Source organism: Gasterosteus aculeatus, chromosome X (assembly GCF_964276395.1).
Source record: "Gasterosteus aculeatus chromosome X, fGasAcu3.hap1.1, whole genome shotgun sequence".
In the NCBI taxonomy this organism is placed as follows: domain Eukaryota; kingdom Metazoa; phylum Chordata; class Actinopteri; order Perciformes; family Gasterosteidae; genus Gasterosteus; species Gasterosteus aculeatus.
The window spans coordinates 20,829,707-20,849,914 of record NC_135698.1 but is presented as its reverse complement, the minus strand read 5'-3'; the positions used below and the strand labels follow the sequence as shown (position 1 = coordinate 20,849,914).

The 20,208-nt window shown below is 44.9% G+C and overlaps 2 protein-coding genes and 1 non-coding gene across 5 annotated transcripts in view; 1 reads left to right on the top strand and 2 right to left on the bottom strand.

Annotated features, from left to right (window-relative positions):
• Positions 1–12,507, bottom strand: part of srpk2 (SRSF protein kinase 2) — a 44,063-nt gene extending 31,556 nt beyond the window's left edge. The window contains 2 exon segments of the mRNA XM_040161609.2: positions 12,134–12,200; positions 12,370–12,507. Coding sequence (XP_040017543.2) covers positions 12,134–12,200; positions 12,370–12,385 — 83 coding nt within the window. The 5' untranslated portion in view covers positions 12,386–12,507.
• A 545-nt stretch (positions 12,508–13,052) lies between these two features.
• On the bottom strand, positions 13,053–13,126 carry trnat-agu (transfer RNA threonine (anticodon AGU)). Its single transcript has one exon. It is a non-coding gene; the product is annotated as a tRNA-Thr (tRNA).
• A 428-nt stretch (positions 13,127–13,554) lies between these two features.
• pus7 (pseudouridine synthase 7) lies at positions 13,555–19,834 on the top strand. 3 transcript variants are annotated; one of them, XM_040161607.2, is made up of 18 exons: positions 13,555–13,671; positions 13,847–13,960; positions 14,601–14,897; positions 14,984–15,068; positions 15,560–15,676; positions 15,756–15,900; positions 16,322–16,339; positions 16,531–16,642; positions 16,748–16,825; positions 16,964–17,092; positions 17,679–17,804; positions 17,887–17,948; positions 18,038–18,198; positions 18,301–18,427; positions 18,641–18,742; positions 18,887–19,016; positions 19,159–19,250; positions 19,374–19,834. In XM_040161607.2, exons 3-18 carry the CDS (start codon positions 14,611–14,613, stop codon positions 19,508–19,510), a joined length of 1,908 nt encoding a protein of 635 aa, XP_040017541.2. In that variant the 5' UTR covers positions 13,555–13,671; positions 13,847–13,960; positions 14,601–14,610; the 3' UTR covers positions 19,511–19,834. The 3 variants fall into 3 exon arrangements, with proteins under 3 accessions (XP_040017541.2, XP_077939103.1, XP_077939104.1); XM_078082977.1 differs by lacking the exon at positions 16,322–16,339; XM_078082978.1 differs by lacking the exon at positions 13,555–13,671 and having other exon boundaries at positions 13,846–13,960.
• Positions 19,835–20,208: the final 374 nt, after the last annotated feature.

The following is a 20,208-nucleotide window of genomic DNA, read 5'->3' as shown; positions in this document are numbered from 1 at the left end:
ATCTGTGTGTGTGTGTGTGTGTGTGTGTCTGCGCGTGTGTGAGCTGATAGCGGGAGTAGCAATGTCAGTCAGGCGCCCCTCCTCATGCCCCAGCCTCCTCTCTCCCTTTCCTTCCTTTCTTCTCCCCTTGTCACCTTGCCACTTTCCCCTCTCACACTGAAGCTCCCTTTTGGTCTTCCTCGTCCCTTTGTCTCCTTCCTCTCTGGGTGTCGCCGGTTGATCTTGGGTGATGAAAGGAACAACACAAGCTCTAGATCCACAGTGTGTCTGTGTATCCCTCCCTTCCTTCTGTCTAGCTGGCTCTATCAGGCCTTCTGCAGCTCTGCACAACAACAGAGTCTAAGCGAGCTGGAACATTCCACTCTCGTTACAGGCAGGGGGGTGTTGGCTTGTCAGAGCAACAGAAAGATGTGCATCTCTCTCCTTGTAGCATACTGACCTCCCCCTTCTTTCTCTCAGAATAAGTCGCCCTCTTCTACTCTCTCTTTCTATCTCCCCCCAATTGCCTTATTACGACATCCTGTATCTCAGGGCAACGCCGTACAGATCTGCCTTGATGCCCCCCCCCCATCTCAGTTCTCAGGCCCCATTTCCATCTCCATCATTCTTGATGCTGGATAGTGTGTATATTACTTACTGTATATGAATGTGTGTGTGTGTGTGTGTGTGTGTGTCTTTCAGTCCGCAGATGGATCTTCGTTTACATGAGTGAACAGCTCACAGAGAGGTCGCCGGAGGGTTTGCCATGGCGGGGGTCTGCCTCCCTCTACCAATCTGACCTCAATATTAGCGTGTGGGTGTGTGAATGTATGAGCGCATGTCTTCTGTGTGCATAGTTGTGTGTGTGGAAATGCAGTGAGGTTTAAAAGGACATCCTGAGGTTAATGTGACTGACTAGTCATGCAGGGAGTGTCCAGGGGGAATATATACCGTGGAAGTGATACTGTGTTTTTATAGGCTCTTCCTCTAAAATACAAGATTACTCAAAAGATTTGCCATTAGTCGGTGAGACTTCAAACGGCAAAGGCGTGCGGATGAACGGAATGGGTCAAATATGGGTTCAATACAGTAGGAAAGAAGTTGACTTTCATACAATGAAGCAGCTGTCCCTAATATCTGTTTTTAGGTCATTGCAGGCAATGTCGCAAATGAATGAGCATGGTTTTTGCCATTTTTATGGTTATGGTCCAAATACAGATGCAAGAAACATCCTTGGGAGACAGAAAGAAAAAAGGAACACAATTGTCCCCTTTCTCTTCGATTGCCATACAGTTCCACTTTCCCACATAAAAGGACCACATTAGGCACACATGTCTCTGAGCCAAACTATTGTCCTCACTCTCTATGGATGTGGGCCAATGGGGGGTAAAGTACACACTCGGTCTCAGCACATTCAGGCAGCAAGAGCAATATTGAGCTAATATGAGAGGTCACGCTGCACTTCTGTTAATCTGTTTACTTCCCCATAACCATTGGAAATTGCATCTGACCTGCATGTTGTTGAATGGAGTAAAAAAAAAAAATGTAATTAGTAGGGCTGAAGCTATTTATTCTGTTGCAGTTTTTACAGAAAATGCATTGTCAACCGTTTTTTTTAATCATTATTGTGTTATTAAATTTTTTTTTAAAGATCTGGATCCCAGTTACGTTTCTTTTTTTCTTTAATAGAATCCATCCATCCATCCATCCATCTTCAACCGCTTATCCGGGGTCGGGTCGCGGGGGCAACAGCTCCAGCAGGGGAGCCCAAACTTCCCTTTCCCACATCTACCAGCTCTGACTGGGGGATCCAAGGCGTTCCCAGGCCAGTGCAGAGATATAATCTCGCCACCTAGTCCTGGGTCTTCCCCGGGGCCTCTTCCTAGCTGGCCGTGCCTGGAACACCTCCCTAGGGAGGCGCCCAGGGGGCGTCCTCACCAGATGCCCAAACCACCTCAACTGGTTCCTTTCGACGCAAAGGAGCAGCGTCTCTACTCAGAGCTCCTTATGAATGGCTGAGATTCTCACTCTATCTCTAACGGAGACGCCAACCACTCCCCTGAGGAAACCCATTTCGGCCGCTTGTACCCGTGACCTAGTTCTTTCAGTCATGACCCATCCTTCATGACCATAAGTGAGGGTAGGAACGAAGATTGACCAATAGATCGAGAGCTTTGCCTTCCGGCTCAGCTCTGTTTTCGTCACAACGGTGCAGTAAAGTGAGTGCAATACCGCCCCCGCTGCTCCGATTCTCCACCCAAACTCACACTCCATCTTCCCCTCACTCGTGAACAAGACCCCGAGGTACTTGAACTCCTTCACTTGGGGTAAGGACACATTCCCTACCTGGAGTAGGCAATCCATCGGTTTCCTGCGGAGAACCATGGCCTCAGATTTAGAGGTGCTTATCCTCATCCCGACCGCTTCACACTCGACTGCGAAACGCTCCAGTGAGGGTTGGAGGTCACAGACAGAAGATGCAGGACCACATCATCTGCAAAAAGCAGCGATGAGATTCGCAACCTCCCGAACTGTAGACCCTCCTCCCCCCGACTACGCCTTGATATCCTGTCCATGAAGACCACAAACAAGATTGGTGACAAGGCGCAGCCCTGGCGAAGGCCAACTCCCACCGGAAACGCCTTCGACTTACTGCCGAGGACCCGAACACAGCTCTCGCTTTGGGCGTACAAGGATTGGATGGCCCCAAGTAAGGACCCCCTCACCCCGTACTCCCACAGCACCTCCCACATTTCTCTGTCATCCAAGACAGCCCCCCAACACCCATTGCTTTTAGCATCTCTGGACGGATCCCCTCCACCCCCATCGCTTTGCCACTGCGGAGTTGTTTGACTACCTCAGTGACCTCCACAAGGCAAATTGACGATGATCCCTACTCCGCCTCCAGCTCCGCCTCTACCAAACAGGGCGTAGTAGTTGGATTCAGGAGTTCCTCAAAGTCTTCCTTCCACCGCCCGATAACCTCCTCAGTCGCGGTCGACAGGGTCCCATCCTTACTGTACACAGCTTGGACGGTTCCCCGTTTCCCCCTCCTGAGGTGCCGGATGGTCTTCCAGAAGCACTTTAGTGCCGCCCGAAAGTCCTTCTCCATAGTTACCCCGAACTCCTCCCATACTCGCTGCTTTGCCTCCATCACGGCAGAGGCTGCTGCCCTTCGAGCCTGTCGATACACTGCAACTGCCTCCGGAGTCCCACCGGATTTCATAACCTGGAAGATCTCCTTCTTCAGTCGGACGGCTTCCCTGACCACCAGTGTCCACCACGGGGTTCGAGGGTTACCCCTCCTTGATGCCTTGAGACCTTGAGGCCACAATTCACTGCAAGTTTTGAACATACACCACTCTGGTTAAATATCCCCTACCTCCACAGGAATGTGAGAGAAGCTCTGCCGGAGGTGTGAGTTGAAAATCTTTTGGCCCGGGGCCTCCTCCAGACGTTCCCAGTTCACCCTCACTACACGCTTGGGTTTAGCGGATCTGTCCCGAGTCTTCCCCCATCCTCTGACCCAGCTCACAACCAGATGGTGATCAGTTGACAGCTCTGCCCCTCTCTTTACCGGAGTGTCCAAAACATGCGGCCTCAGATCAGACGATACAATTACAAAATCGATCATTGATCTTTGGCCTAGGGTGCTCTGGTACCACGTACACTTATGAACATCATTATGTTCGAACATGGTGTTTGTTATGGACAATCCGTGACTGGCACAGAAGTCCAGTAACAAACAACCGTTTGGGTTCAGATCAGGGAGGCCATTCCTCCCAATCACGCCTCTCCAGTTATCTCCATCGTCGCCCACGTGCGCATTGAAGTCTCCCAGTAGGACTATGGAGTCCCCTACTGGAGCCCCATGCAGGACTCCATTCAGGGTCTCCAAAAAGGCTGAATACTCTGAGCTGCTGTTTGGTGCATATGCACAGACAAGTCAGAGTTTCCCCCCCACCACCGGAAGGCGTAGGGAGGCGACCCTTTTGTCCACCGGGGTAAACTACAATGTAGCAGCACTCAGCCGGGGACTTATGAGTATCCCCACACCCGCCTGGCGCCTCACACCATGGGCCCCTCCGGAGTAGAATAGAGTCCATCCCCTATCCAGGAGTGTGGTTCCAGAGCCGAGGCTGTGCGTAGAGGTAAGCCCCACCAGATCCAACTGATAACGCTCCACCTCCCGCACAAGCTCCGGCTCCTTCCCCCCCTGAGAGGTTACGTTCCACGTCCCCACAGGTGGTGAGCCCATGGGGAGTAGAGTCTTTGGGTGCCGTGTCACTCCTTCGGGCTGTGACCGACCGGGCTCCACGGCAAGCCCGGCCACCAGACGCTCGCTGTCGGGCCCTCCATCTGGGCCTGGCTCCAAAATGGGGCCCCCGGGCTTCCTCCGGGCCGGGTAACTCCTTCCCCCTCAGTTTTTTCATAGGGTCTTAATATAATTCTTATTTTAATATTCTGGGGAGCAGAAATTAATATCCCAATATTTTCTGAGAAGCACTTCTGTCACTAGGTCCAGTTGTCACGGGTAACAAAGCTCATCAATGTTCTGTCCCTGATTTTGATGGGTGCCGTGTTACAATATTCATGTTCAACATGTTTACAAAAATGTAAAATCTCATTCACGCAAAGACAAGCACATGCACATACCCACGCTTACAGTACACGAACGCATACATCGGCTCACATAGGGTTTAAATTTGCAAATTCACAGGCTGGTTTTCGTTCTATTTTCCAAAGGAGATGGAGCAGAAGAAGAATAAGAAAGATGGGGGAGGGACAACGTTGATGACTCTCATGAGCAGATATATTTTGGGAGCCAGTATTGAGGCTGCCGGGAGCTATCTTTAAGCGGCCTAGTTCTCCTCACCGCCTGGTGGATGCTGAGGAGAGAGAAGGGGTTAATGTGTGCTCACACACACACACACACACACACACACACACACACAGGTCCCATTGCAAATTGCTTCGGGACAAACAGTACACTCACACACACAAATGGTGCTGCAGACCAAAGTTTTAGCAAAGCACAATTCCAAAGACAAGGAGACAAGTGCCTACACTGTGGCCTGTGTGTGTGTGTGCGTGAGCTAACACAGATGGGCGAGAGGCGCCCACTTCTACAGTGATGCTGCTCTTCGGCCTTGTTGCTGCCGTCTGCAGAGGAAACGCTGCCCTCAAGTGGTGGGACACACAAGAACAAACCAAAGTGGTTCATCTTAAATAGTGTGTGTGTCTGTGCATGTGTGCGTTGAGAGGGGTCAGTGTCCAGATTGATTGACATGCTGGTAGCCTCAGGTTTTTTTTTTTCTTTGCTACAGACGTGCATATGGGGCCCGCTCGCCTCTTTGGACACGTCACTTCAGATAGCATGACAAGGCCTGTGGACACCGGATGTAAATCTGACAACACGCACACACGCACCACACAGAAGGAACGCAATTAAGAGGCTATAAATAGATATACAAGTTCACATTGTCAGCACAGTAGTACTATCGTACTAAATGTCTTTTTACCTCACAATCGTAGAGGTGGCCCTGAGCAGACAAATGGTAATGCAAATATCTTAAAAAAGGTTTCTCGCCACGTCAGTTTACATACATAAATGAGTTTCCTTGTAATGATTATGACTTGATGACATGATTTATTTAATATTTCACTTTCAACTTGTTTTTATAGATTCAGAGAGATTTCCTACAGACTAAAGGCCAGGATATCTCCGCCTGATGTATTTGGCACACCTCAAGTGTTAAACATTGAAGTCAATTTACTAATGAGGATGTTAAAACAGTATAATGCGTTCTCTTCTGTCGGCCTATACTCAAAGTGCAATATTCGATCCTCAGAGTGCTTCTTTAATAGTTCACACTGGTTTCCTTGGTCACTTTCTAAGTCATCTGATTTGTGAAAATCAACTGGCTCCCAAAGCTGTAATATCTTCTTTTTTCACATTAGCACCAAAGTGGACAATTGGACTAATAACAAATTGATTGCACAAATGGAACTAACAAGTCACAATGGTGGCTCTATGATCTTAATCAAGTGGAATCATGGAATATTGTTCAGTAGTTATTGGTAGTGGTCTAATCTAATAGTTATTAGATGAGATGTGCCTGTTTTCAGACTGATTTAGTGACCTTGCCTGCACAACTCGGCGTGGTCACATGTTAGCATTTACACCTGCTTTTCCTTAATAATGCCAGACGTTCATATTCGCCCCGTGCTCCGGTCCTGCTCTGGGCCCTGATCATTCCAGTTTTCGTTTCCAGCTCACGTCTCGTCACTCTACTTCCAGTTTAGCACAACCACCCCGCCCTCGACACACACACACACACACACACACACACACACACACACACACACACACAGTGTTGCGTGCTCGTAATTCATCCATACATGGTTGCACAGGTAAGCAGCTTGCACTTTGTGAGCCTCATTGCCCCGGGAACTCACTTCACAGAAATATGTTTGAATGCAAGCGCTTTGCAAGTTGTAAAGCGTAGTTTGTGTGCGTGCATTAGGTGGGCGAGAGAGAGAGAGAATATAGTTTGACCAAAACCAGAGAGACTTCCTGAAATGGGTTTTGTGCAATGACACTCAAATGAGTATATTCTATTTGCTATGATATGTGAAAAAAGGCGAGCAGAAAACCCTCATGTCTCAGAAGATTATCTTTTATTGCGCCTTTCAGACAACAAATAACTTCCAATTAATGTCCACAATTTTTTAAAATGTATATTTAAGGAGTAATAATTTCATGTTTCTTGTAAGTATGGATAAATAGTGTGGTATCTAAATCAGTAGTGAGCTTATTGAAAATGAGCAGTGTTTCTTGAATGCCATTATTAAGTTAGAATCTTATTCATATGCAACACTGGTGGTTTAATGATAATTGACTTCAGAAATCAATAAATGGTTTCTAAAATAAATAAATACAATTATTTGTTTGACCATCCAAATTATAAAATGTATGGGTTCCCACTTGAAGAGTACTAAGAAAACCATTTATATTTTGAGTTGTGGAAGTGATTTTGTCTTTTACTTAGCAACCGATTATCAAAAATAGGTTCCCTACAATTAACTGAAGATGTTCCAAAATTCCATGAGGCTTTGGTTTGTGTTTTTTTTTTTAAAGGGGGCAATTACTTTAAATCATGTGGCCTTTCACTTTCTGCTAAAGCTATTAGCCAAGCACTGGAAAGCCGTGGGATGAGATTCTTCTTTATAGTGTTTATTTGAGCTAGGGTTGTTAGTCTTCTTCGGAAAAAAATGTAATACATTTTTTAATTCTCTTTCCGTTCAGCATGATAGTTTTGACACAGACAAGAACGTGCAAGAATGTTTAGAGATGCAACATTCAACGGTGTTGTCAAAAAAAATTAACTGAATTGTTTTATTTAAAGTTCCTCTGCAAAATTGTCTAGAAAAGTAAAAACGAGGTCATATTTGGGTGAAAAAAAGATAACCCTAATATTCAATGCTGTAATGTCTTTGGTGTAAATAATTCAGCAGAGCTGTACTGTGCTTTAGGGCAGTAATCTCCAAACTTTTCTGCCTCACACACCATTATTTTGCGGACCGGTCTTGGAGGTGTGGCAGATAAACACGACAAAATAACCGGTACCGGTCCGCGGCTCGGCGGTTGGGGACCCCTGCTTTAAGGAACTATGGGGTGCAGCTGACTCAGCATGAAAAAAGCAAACATTTATCATAAAAGAATAAAAAGGTATAATCATAAAGGATTTACTTGACAGACCTTTCATTTCTAATCATTTTCCCGAATAATATGTAAAGCCAGATCACCAACTGAGGTTTGTAGTAAAAGAATCATGTTGAAGGTAAGAAATGCATTAAGGATTAAATCACCTATCAGACCAAACCAGAGGGGGGCAGAGGAGAGCAGCTCGCAGACTACTTTTACTTTACTTTCTCCTTCCAAAATGACCCACGGGCCTGCCACCTCAGACGCATTGCATGAGAGGAACAAATCCCTTCCCCTTGTTGAACAAGTCCTATTTGGACGACACTCTAAACATTGGACCCCCCCACTGTCTTTTAATTCACTCTTGTTCGGTCTCATGGACTCGGTAGATTTGCTCAGCTTTTGTGCTTTTCTGGCTCAAAAAAAAAGAGCTCTAAACTCAGTCAGACAAACATCTACTTTGACAAAGGGCAGAGAGATCCACGAGGGAAAGCCCATGCGTCAGACCCTGAAAACAAGGTGAGCTTCAATCAGACATTGTTCTTCAGCATACCGGCCAACTTCTACAGTGTAACAGATTATATAATATTAATACTGGCATTGTCAGCAAGGAAATCCTCTCACTCCGGCACCACAGAGGAAGCAGCTAATATAACATTACAATTCAGCCTGTAAGAAAATGAATGATGTGTGGGGAGCAGGGTGAGTCTATTTTAATATTTCTATTTTGTGCACTTTATGCTTAATATTTTTTTTTTTTTTATTTTACTTTATTTCATTACTTGTGCACTGCTGTCTTGTCTATTGTGACACTGTCTACTGTCACACACCAACCGCCAAGACAAATTCCTTGTATGTTTGACATATTTTGGCAATAAATGTTTCCTGATTCCTGATTCCTATTTGGGTTATTTAGGATCAGTCCCAAGGACTATAGAGAAATAACTTAAATTCATTATTTGAATAATAATTTTCAACCGATATGCTGACCTACCAACACATTGTGTTTACGCTGCATTAAAGCTGCACTAATTTATGGAGGAAATGGTGTTTACGGTGAAAGGTGTTGCGTTTCGGGAAAAGCAGCAGGAGTCCCAGTAAGCATTGTAGAACATTTTTCAAGCATATTCTTTTTGGTTTCACCGCCTGCTACTTCACCCTTTGGGTTCAGGCTCACTGCTCTCATCACTTCAGCCCCATTTCCAGCAACAGCAGGCAGCTGTTTTCTTTTTCAAAGCTTTGATAAACCCCACAGTACGCCACAAACACAGGATCAAATTAATTGTGCTCAGCTGCAGGCTCACGTACGATTAGTTACACCTCACAGTACTGACGTGAGAGAGAGTGTGGCTCCTCATTGGCCGTGACAGCAAGAACACAAACGGGATAAAACGCCGCGTTAAAGGTTGCGACTCCAACATTAACAAAGCGACTGAGACTTAAAAGCAGTCTGCTTCCCCGGTCAGCTGTGTGTGTTCATAACACACACAGCTGACCATACTGGTCAACCATACTGGTCAGCTGTGCCTGTCAGGCCGCAGTATGGATGAACGAAGCTTTATTATTTATTCAGGATTTCATTAAACCTCGACATGTGATTTCAAATGGAGGGAGACTCCAGCTTCAGCTCGCCCTCTGATGCCAGTGGCTGGGTCCAACCCAGAAGGAAAGTCGATGCGGTTTATCAAGTAGGGCGTTTAACAAACTCTGAATCAAAACCTAAACTCTGAGTTTTGGGTTTCAGATCAGCTGTTTAGAGTTGGTTCAATCATCTCGGAGTCGGTTGACTCAGAGTTGAGCGCGTGCACCACCACAGTATGAAGGCAGCATGAATGGAGCCACAATACCACGATTCACCATGGCAACCACCACAAACAATCGGTCGGCATACTTGAGCTGGAAAGATTAATGCAAGCGTACGTCGAGTAATTACCCGTAATTAGAAAAAAAACACCACTATACTGCAGCAAAAGACAGAGAAACTGCGTGGGAGAAAATTGCTGTAAACAATGTCCAACATAGTGTTGTTTTTACACTGTTTGTTGGAATGCACCACACACAGGCTTGAAATACACACCCATGCTCACATTTAATCACAAGAACAATATCGCTGGTAAAAACTGCGTACAATCATCCTGTGGAACTCCTCTTTAATGGCTTCACTGGTTTGTGTCCAGGGAACAAAAAGGTTTAAAAGACGTTTCTCACGGCTCTGCATACAGCAGCTTTACTAATATTATAATGTTGTAAAGGAAAAAACGTAATACTACACAAAAAATGTGCTTGTATGTGAGAGCACGTCCACGATGGGGACGTTAGTTATATGAGGACGGGTGAGGTCATTTACATTTTGATGGACTGTGAAGAAAAACAATACCGTTAAAACAAGTAGTGAAAATGGAAATGACAATATATCTAATCGGGCCTCAATATTCTCTCTTAACGTGTTTAACAGCCTGAGAAGTAAAACCACTTCTTCATCAACAGGATCGTCCAGAAAAGGACGTGACGTGTCCGAGAAAACACTTGAGTCTTTAACGTAACATCTTATTTTGTTCATATGTGGAAACTGCGCTAAAATCTGTCTGATACAGAGTGAATGAATGAATGAGGAAATGAAAGCTGTGTGATTGGCTGGGCTGCTGTCAAAGGGAGGAGACTGTGAAAGAAACCTGAGGTTTATTAAAGAAAATCTGCTCCCGACCAGGTGATGTTCACAGGCTCAGTTACCATGGTGACTGACCCTGAGCTTTAGTTACCTCCCTTTGTGGAACAGACAAACCAGAGTTTCCCTCATCTCATGGAAAGTCGGGGGATCAGGAAATCAGTAGCATTGATCCTGCAAATCTATCTAATTGTTGCGATAGTTCACTGCGAGCCAAAAATGTCAAACGTTGGTAGCATTCGTCCAAACCAACCAGGATCCTTTTGGCATAGTGTGTGATGGTTCGAACACGGGCTAGAAGGCACAACTGCCCAAACAAAAACAATATCTGGAAATCTAAAAATCTGGAACTGAAACCTGATCAACAGAAAACCAGAGAGCCAAACATTTTTCTTTTTTAGTTCAAACTTGGGAAGTTGCATCAGCTGAACAGATCAAAGTTAGAAGGCAATGCTTTGACTGCACGTGAGAACGCATTGCTCTCAATGGGAACTTTTACATTTGTGGTGGCAATGTGTGTGTGTCCGTATACATGTGTGTTTTCAGTGGTTCGTGGACACAAAGCTTTCCCCAGCGTTGTGAAGCGCTTCGCTAGAGGCTGGGCGGGACTCTGGATCAAAGTAGATCCCAATCCCAAAAAGAAAGTGTGAGGGAGAGAGAGAGAGATGCCACTGTGACCCACAGCCTGATGAGCGTCTGCTGGATAATGAGTTTACATGATTTGCTTCATTGTACAGCCTGGGACAAATAGTCTATTATCAGAAAATTAAGCAGCAATTATTTTGATGATCGATTAACTGTCATTTAACAAGCAAGAAAAACAAACCGTCTTTAAGCTTCTGAAATGTGAGAATGTGAAGGCTTTTCTTTGCATATTCCATATTTAGACCAACAAAAATATCTCAAATCAAGAGTCACTTTTTTTCTCATTTTCTCAGTCTGCTTAATCCTTATCCCCAGAGTTAAGCTCTATTGTATAAATCCCAGCATACACTGGGACAAAAGGACACATCCACAAGAGGCCACCTGCTCTCGGAGCAACCACTGGCTTTATTAATTGATTTATATTATTTTCATTTTTAATTCACTGTGCAAGTGTTTTGCAATTGCAGCATATCCGAGCAGCAGACCCCCCATTGATGCCTTTCCTCTGTGCCGGTGACGTCGCTCCAATAGCGTCACGACATGAAGCCTCTTCCCACTCCCATTCGCGTGCACTTTACAGAGCCACTGCGTGCACACACCCTAGTCCCCTGCAAGACGGCCTAATAAAACCACACACACACACACACACACACACACATCCGGCAGGAAACAATGTGCCAACGAATTCAAGAAAAGTTACATAATCAAACACCATGTGAGAGATTTCCAAATAGGTTAGGTGATAAAAAGGTTTTTTTTATTTGTATTTGTTACATCTTATCCCTGCTGCAGAGGGGCCAAGGAAATGAGCTGTCACATCTGCCACACTCCTTTTTGCAATCCCCAGTCAAGAAAGGGCCAAATCATCTAGAGGCTACTAGTAGTGAATATAAAAAAGGCACAGGAAGGCATTCATCTGGAGGGTGGCGGAACACGTCAGTGGAGTCCTCGCCGTTCAGACCCGAGTCGTGTAACGTGAATGGCAAGTTCCCACACTCCACAGTATTCCGAATACTCTGCATATTCTCAATACACGCCTAATGCCGTATGTGCGCGCGCACATGGACCCGCAGCCAACGGACCCTAACGACCCAGCACGTCCCCCCGTCACCGACCACCGCCGCCGCCCTGCTTACCTGAGATGGTGAGCCGTTCTGTCTTTCTTTCCCTTCGGCCTCCTTTTCCTAGCCTGGATGGCCATCACTGAGGGGGTGACGTTTAACCACGGGGAATGACCGGGGAAGGGTGGGAGAGACATCATTAGGCGCGTTTAGCATGCTTCGGTAGCGTTAGCTACACACGTAACTTTCGCCATCTTTCAGAATAATTACAAGCAGGAGCGTGGTCAAGTTAGAGGCTGGAGGATACGCACCTTTCCTGGAGCTCATGTTTCCTCCTCTTCCCCTCAGAAGGAGCGGGCAGCTCAGCGGCAGCAGCGTGATTATCTCTCTATCTCTCTCTCTGTCTCTCTCACCCTCTACCTGTAGATGGCACGCGCTCCCTCTGGCGGGAGTCAGTTTGCACTGTTCACACTGTTCCAAAGAGAAAAACCGTTAAGAAAACATTCCGACTTTTAATGTAGACGTTGCTGCTGTATTTCGGCATTTAACTTTCTGTTTCATCACTACAGTTTAAGCTTCTTTTTAATTGATTGAGATTAAGGTACATAAATAGTGTAAAGTTTGAGATTAAGGTACATAAATATTGTAAAGTTATAAGTCATAGATCACCTTCAGAAAAGATTTGGACTAACTTGAAGTATGTATAGATGTGTGGATAATAATACAATTCGACAATTCCATAGAAACAAATAATAGTTCATTACAAAATTATTTTTAAAATCTGCAACAAAAAATGTCCATAAGCTTCAACTCACTGTTAAAGCAATATTAATTGTTACAATAATACAGTATTAATTGTTACAACAATACTGTACGTTGAATAAGGTACAGACATGACGTAGGTTGAGTTAGCAAAGACAAAGGTGCAGTGACAAGAGAGACAAACGATCGTCACAGAAACCCTTTCTCACACAAAAAATAAGCACAGGAAAAAAGGCACCGCTGAGATTCGAACTCAGGATCTCCTGTTTACTAGACAGGCGCTTTAACCATCTAAGCCACGGCGCCAGTACACGGCCACGCAGATACATATACAAAATCACAAAAGATATGTCGTTATTGATCAACTTCATTAAGCGACTGCTGGCATTGTTATAAAAGCTTATTTTAACTCACTTACTATGATCTCATGAATCTGTTAAACATGTATTGCTGAGTCTGCCTGAAAACAACTAACGTAATGATCTATACCTTGAACACATCTCTGATCTTTTTAATGCAACAGCAGTAAATCTGGTGAGTCTATTTATTGTTGCCTTTTTGGCATCCAAGTATCCCGCAAGTCATTGTTTTTTTGTTTTATTTTGTTTTACCTATAAATCGGTGTGCCACCTTTCACGGGCCGCGGCTTTCTCGCTTTGACCTCGAGTCGGGCATTCTCACGTTCTTAGTCTGTGATTGACAGCTTGCTTAACCAAACGTTTGCACTGGGCGGCCTTTAGGCGATGACGTACTTCCGGATCCAAGCACACACACGCACACACACACACACACGTGTGGGAAAAGCTGGCATTCAACGCTGCTCGTACTCTTCTCTATATCACCAAACACAGGTAAGTGAAATCTGACGTTATGCTTAGGAGAAGTGTATAGCTTTATTTACACCTCATAGCTCTCATGCTAGCCGCGCTAACTGGCGACGCTAGCTCGCAGGCGACAGTGCGAACGCGCTAGCGGATTTGCTAACTTTGGGGACGTCAGCATCACGTTGTGTTTGTGTCTTTCCAGTGCCCGTGTGAAACTCTGCTCCGTTAAAAAGTGTCTGCAAGTGATTGGCAGCAGTGAGAGGGGAAGAGATCCCCAGATCTACACCCGTTTCTCGCCTCCTCAGCTCAACAAACCGTAAGCATCTTTTATTCTAGGCCGTTGATGTCAGTTTACCTTCTTATTCAATCCAACACTGACTTCAGTGCTGCAGTGTCTACGTTACATGCCTTCGTGAGTTGAAGTTCAGTTTTAATGTGAGTTACTAGCGATGGTGTATAAAACAAAATGCATCATATCAGAATGCATTTTCTGGATAATGTTAACGTTAACTTCCACAAAGAAGGCAGACTTCAAAATGGCGAGTTTACATGGTGGCCCTCATTGAGATGATTTAGAGGACTCTAGAGATAAACGTAGACTTCTAAGTCTGAGGGATCTGAAACCGATGAGACTATAAACTGATCCTAAAATGCAATTTGGAATAATTCTGGATCCTACTTATACCATAATGCAACGTCATAGCATCTTTTATATACTCCTCCTCAAAGTTGTAAACCTAGGGGAAACACTGAAGTCCATCTGGAGACCATGGCTCTCTGTTGAAATCCTAAAAGTCTTAATTCTCCACAAAAACCCTGATAACATTTCAGTGGTAGTTTTCTCAGAAGACACGGCAATTCCTCGTTATTGCACGTAAACAATCGGTTACATAGCACTTGGTCGCCTGTATTTGAATTGACACTAAATCCAGCCCGGTCCGTCTCTGTTGTCACAGCTCGGCTCCAATGGCCGACTCTGAGCCTGATCCTGTCCTCGTTGGAGAAAAGAGAGGCTGTCCAGAGGATGAAGAGGAAGGAACGCTGACCAAGAAACCAAGAGTTGAGAAGGATCAAGAGAACGGAGCCCCTCCCCATCACAGGGAGGAGGATGAGACCACTGGCGAAGCAAGTGATGGAGAGGAGGAAGTTGAGACCTTTGCTGATATGATGAAGCATGGCCTCACTGAGTTGGATGTGGGCATCCTAAAGTACGTCAGTGACCATGAGGGCTTCTCGGGAATCCTGAAGGAAAGGTTCGTCCTCCGGGCTCATTAAGAAGTTGATGCAATTTCTTTCAGTTTGCTTGTTCAACAAATGATATGTTGCGGCTTGTTCTCAGATACTCTGATTTCGTTGTGAATGAAATCAGCAAACAAGGCAAGATTGTGCATTTAGATGACCTCTCCGTCCCTCCAGAGGCTGAGGTAAGATATTTGCGTTGTGTTTCAATCACCAGTGTTACTTCTCTATATGGATGGGACGATATAGGATTTCATTGTGTATCACAATAAATTCAAAACTCTCTAAATGCCTGAACCCTCTCAAGCCTTTCTTTGGGACTCTGAGTGGAGATTATTTTATTTAAGACGGATTATCTGTGATGCAATACAAATTAGTTTCTTAATTAAATAAATGTAATGTAAAAGAATGTTTAAGTCCCATTTTAAGTTTCAACCATATTTGGATAATATTCCTTAGCTTCATGGATCCTAATCATTTGGGACGAGTCAGCCTTTTCAATAATTTGTTGATGAATGTTAAGAGGAAATGCTCAAAATCATTATACATTTTGACTGATATAAATTGCTGTATCTGTGATCAGGCTTTTAGGAAAACAAATAATAAATGCAACCTTTTGTAGAACGCAAATATCACATTGAGTTTCACATGTTTTTTTGTTTTTCATCTAATTAAGGAAGTCCCAGAGGTTGAACCGCAGCCAGAGGATTCTGACGTGCTGACTGAAGAGCAGAAGAAGCAGCTCGGGGAGCTGCAGCTCTTCAAGAATAAAGAGGACAATGTCTCCATTGAGGTGAGTTCACACTTCCTGGATCCATTTTATTATATCACTTAAATGGTTTATCAAAATGCCATTACTCCTCTTTCTGCAGGTGATCGATGACACTAAAGAGAAGCGGACGGTTGTCCACAAAGCCATCAAGACTCAGTATCCTGGACTGGAGACAAAGACCGAAGAGAGGGAAGGGCGCAAGTTCATAGTGGCCTACCACGCTGCTGGGAAGAAAGCTTTGGCAGGTATGCAGAGAGGAAACGGAACCCGATGTGAGCCTTTAACTCGCTGTTCTAGTCAGCTAAATGACCAGAGAACGGGCTCCTTGCATGTGTACCTTAGGCTCATGTGTTTTTGTGCATGATCATGATCAACACACCTGCATGATGCTGCTCCAATATTTCTCACCAACTCGTTCCTATGAGTGACTGACTTAGTCAGATTTTTGCTCAGAATGAACACTTTAAAAGACAGAAGGGGGAGATTCAGTATCGGGGTGCCTTGACCAACCCTGCACCCTTATTGCATAAACCATTTAAATGCCATTATTCCCCTCAGGCCCATGCATGAGGTTTCACTCCTCGCAACTCCCCGCACAATAAACACTAAATATCTCTTTCTTAGTAACAACATTTTATCTTCCTATTGCTCCTCTCTGGTGGACAGAGGTCAAAGCAACTGCAGGTAAGAACCTGTTCTCCACACAGGAAAAGGTTCAAATCCAGAAGGAGTTGGATGTCGGTGGCTAAAATACTTTTCAGTTTTAAAAATATGATTTTATATATAATATATCATTTTAATTTTAAAACTGTTTTTTGGCTCAGCAATTCATAATCTTTATTTCAATGCAACCTTTTCTTTTGTGCCCTTGAAAGCTCCAAGGAAACACTTCTGGCCCAAAAACCGCGGCACTTTCTGCCACTTTGTCCTGTACAAGGAGAACAAGGACACTATGGACGCCATCAATGTTCTCTCGAAGTTCCTCAGGTCTGAATGTAGCACCCAAAAAATGCGATCGTGGCTTAATAAGAGACGGATTGACCGTATTAATTTCCCCATCTAACATGATTGTGGCCGACTGTGTTCTTCCAGGCTCAGACCCAACATGTTTTCCTACATGGGAACCAAGGACAAGAGAGCAATCACTGTGCAGGAGATCGCTGTGCTCAAGTGAGTGTGGACTGCTTCAAGCTAATCACGACATTGATTCCAATGCATCCATCTCTAGATAGTCTGCAAATGATTGTAAATAGGTGGTAGGTGCTGCAGGATCTGTAACTTAAGAAACCACTGTCCCTGTCTTCTCAGGATCACCGCAGAGAGGTTGTCTCACCTCAACAAGTGCCTCATCAACCTCAAGCTGGGAAACTTTAGCTATAAAAACCACCCTCTCAAGCTGGGCGAGCTGCAGGGAAACCACTTCACCGTGATCATCAGGTCAGCCAGGGGTTATTTCTGTAGAGGTTTCACTTTAGTACAATAGGGCCCTTTCCTGGGCTTTAGTGGGAATAGACCAACTAGTTGATATGTATGCCACAGGTATTTAGGTCATGCATATTTTAAAGATTAGTAACAACCCAAATTTGGCTGCAATTGCTGCGAACCTCTTTCAAAGTCTTCAACAGCGTACAAAAAAACCAATACAGGTCACCACGGACAATCTGCAAGACTTAACTGTGACTGCTTCACGTATGGATCACCTGTAGATTTGTCCATTCATCATAAAGTCCTCTGATATAATGATGAAAGGTGGTTAACAGACTTTATTTCTACAATGATTTGTTAAATCATATAATACAATACATTTTCGAGGACTAGATTGAACTCCCAGGTCTAAAGAGGTTGTCCCTGGATTTTGGTTTTAAAATTGAACATTACTTTTTGAGTTCTTTTCGTTCTCATCATGTGCTCCTCCCACCTATTTTTTAACACAGTCTCCCTTATTAAAACGGTCCAGGCATACTGTGTCTACCTTCACTATTACACGGCTGTGCTGCTGACTACTGTTTCATTCGTATTCCAGAAACATCTCTGGCACAGATGAGCAGGTCCAGCAGGCCCTGACATCCCTCAAGCAGACAGGCTTCGTCAACTACTATGGCATGCAGCGCTTTGGCACCACAGCCGTGCCTACGCACCATGTCGGCAGGTAAGGTCATGACACAAGGAGGTAATGACACGCCTTCACATTACGCCATGACGAAAGGGTCGTTTTCTTTGTTCGGGGTCAGGGCGATCTTGAAAGACAACTGGAAAGAGGTGGTGGATTTAATCCTGAAGCCGCGTCCTGGAGGTAATTACCCCTGTTTCTGTTTAGTCCTCCTCAGTCTTTTGTGCTAAGCAGTGTGTCAAACGCTCCTCCGTCTTTACTGCTCTCTCCAGCCGAGAAAGAGTTCCTGGTCCGCTGCAGGGAGGAGTGGGCGAAGACTCAGGACCCAGAGGCAGCCCTGAAAAAGCTGCCCAACAAGCGCTGTGTTGAGGGGCAGCTGCTGCGGGGCCTGTCCATGTACGGAAAGAAGAACATCGTCACTGCTTTTGGAATGGTTGGTTCATTTTTTATTCTACCAAAATGTAAGCCAGGCGTACAGAGCAGAAGTAGTAAAGCCAGTCAAAGTTACACCGACAATATTTCCTGTATTTTTCAGATCCCTCGTAACAACCGCCTGATGTACATCCACAGCTACCAGAGCGCTGTGTGGAACACCATGGTGAGCCGGAGAATCGAGGCCTTCGGCCTGAAGGCTGTGGAGGGGGACCTCGTGCTCAAAGGAAGTAAGTAGTGCACATTTAAAGGAGCAAAAAAACACACATTTTTTGGATGTTCATAACTGACAGTAACATTTTTACGTTGAACAAAACTACCCACTGGCTGTATTTTCGTACATAAAGCTATTATTGCACTTATTATCTCCGGGTTTCAGTCTTTAATATAATGACCCATTAAAGTGCACACGCTGCCTACTGACGTTGTCTGTGCTCATGAAGCTGCAGCACACGTGCTGTCGGCAGCGGAGGCAGAGGCCTGCTCCATCCATGACATCGTGATGCCACTTCCTGGGTTTGACGTCATCTACCCCTCTCATCCCGGTAAGAAGCTGCTCCGTGTGATTTCATTTGTTTGCCCGTGGCCTGCATGAAAAGCTAGCTGTGAAGTTCTTTCACTGACAACAATGAAAGTAAAGTTGAGTCCTGATCTTGTAGCTGACCGCCATGCTTGTGTCCGTCTGTCAGTGGGTAAAGGTTACAGAGAGCTGCTCTCCGCAGACGGCTTGGACATCGACAACATGAGACACAACGTGAAGGACTACTCTCTGGCTGGAGCCTACAGGCGCATCATCATCCGACCCAGTGAGGTCACCTGGTTAGCACCTCATTCAACACTAGTATATTATTTAAAGGAGGCTGGTATTATGTACTGCAGTTATTTGGATGCTTTACTTGAACCACACTAGTACTGCGATGGCTCTAACCGGGTGTTCTGGGGCATATCTTTCTTTATGCAGGGAGATAGTTCAGTATGACGACCCCAAGATCTCCCTGGTGCACAGTGATTTTGAGAAACTGGAGAACAAACCTGCTCCCGTCTTCAACAAAGGTACAGTTTGTTTGAATAACAACCTGTCCCACCTTGATGTGTATATAAGATGCTAGTTACATTTTTTATCACAGTGCTCTTTTTGCACGCTCTGATCCAGTTTGTCTCCCCTGCCTCCCACAGAGGGGAAGTACCGGGCTCTGCGGATGGAGTTCTCTCTGCCTCCCTCAACCTACGCTACCATGGCCATTCGAGAGGTCCTCAAGTTGGACACGAGCATTAAGAAACAGACGCAGCTCAATACCACCTGGTTCAACTAAGAGCGACGCGCACGCTGGCACGAACTGGACTGTGGCAGAAAGCAGAGCTCCCGTATACTGTGGCTCCTTACTGTTGGTGGTTTTAAGTGTGTCTGTACGCTGAGAGAGAAAAATCGGGTTCTGTCTGAAGTACAAAGAGCAACAATTTATCATGTTTTTATTTCCTTTAAAGTGTTTTTGTGCAGCGGTGACTGTTTGATAAATGTGATTTAATTAGTCTGAAGGCTTTAACCCTGTTTGTACAGTCTTTTTTTTTTTTTTTTTTTTCTTTCTTTGAGGTGAATACGTGAATTGGAGAGACATTAAATGTGTTCATAATGGGAAGTTTGTCTTTGTCTGTTATTAAGACACAAGTGTCGTCAATATGCTGTTGCTTTACTTGTATCCTGAGGATCTTTTTAATTGAATCCACTGAAGAGGCCCTCGTTCTGTCTCCAGACAACAGTATTCATGAAAGTGGTTAGCTTCATACATCTTGTCTCCCTCTACTGGCCCTCTGTGGAGTTAACTGCTGACACTTCAGGATGTGAATTTTATTTTAGGCTATTTTCTGTATGCTAATGTTATGGTTTAATAATGTATCCGACCATCTGCCACTGTGGCACATGCCAGCTGGCAGGACCCAGCTCCAAATCGCATCATCCCCCCCGGGGCTGTGTCTGCCCCCGTAGTTCTGGTTTATTTCACTGTCTTTATGG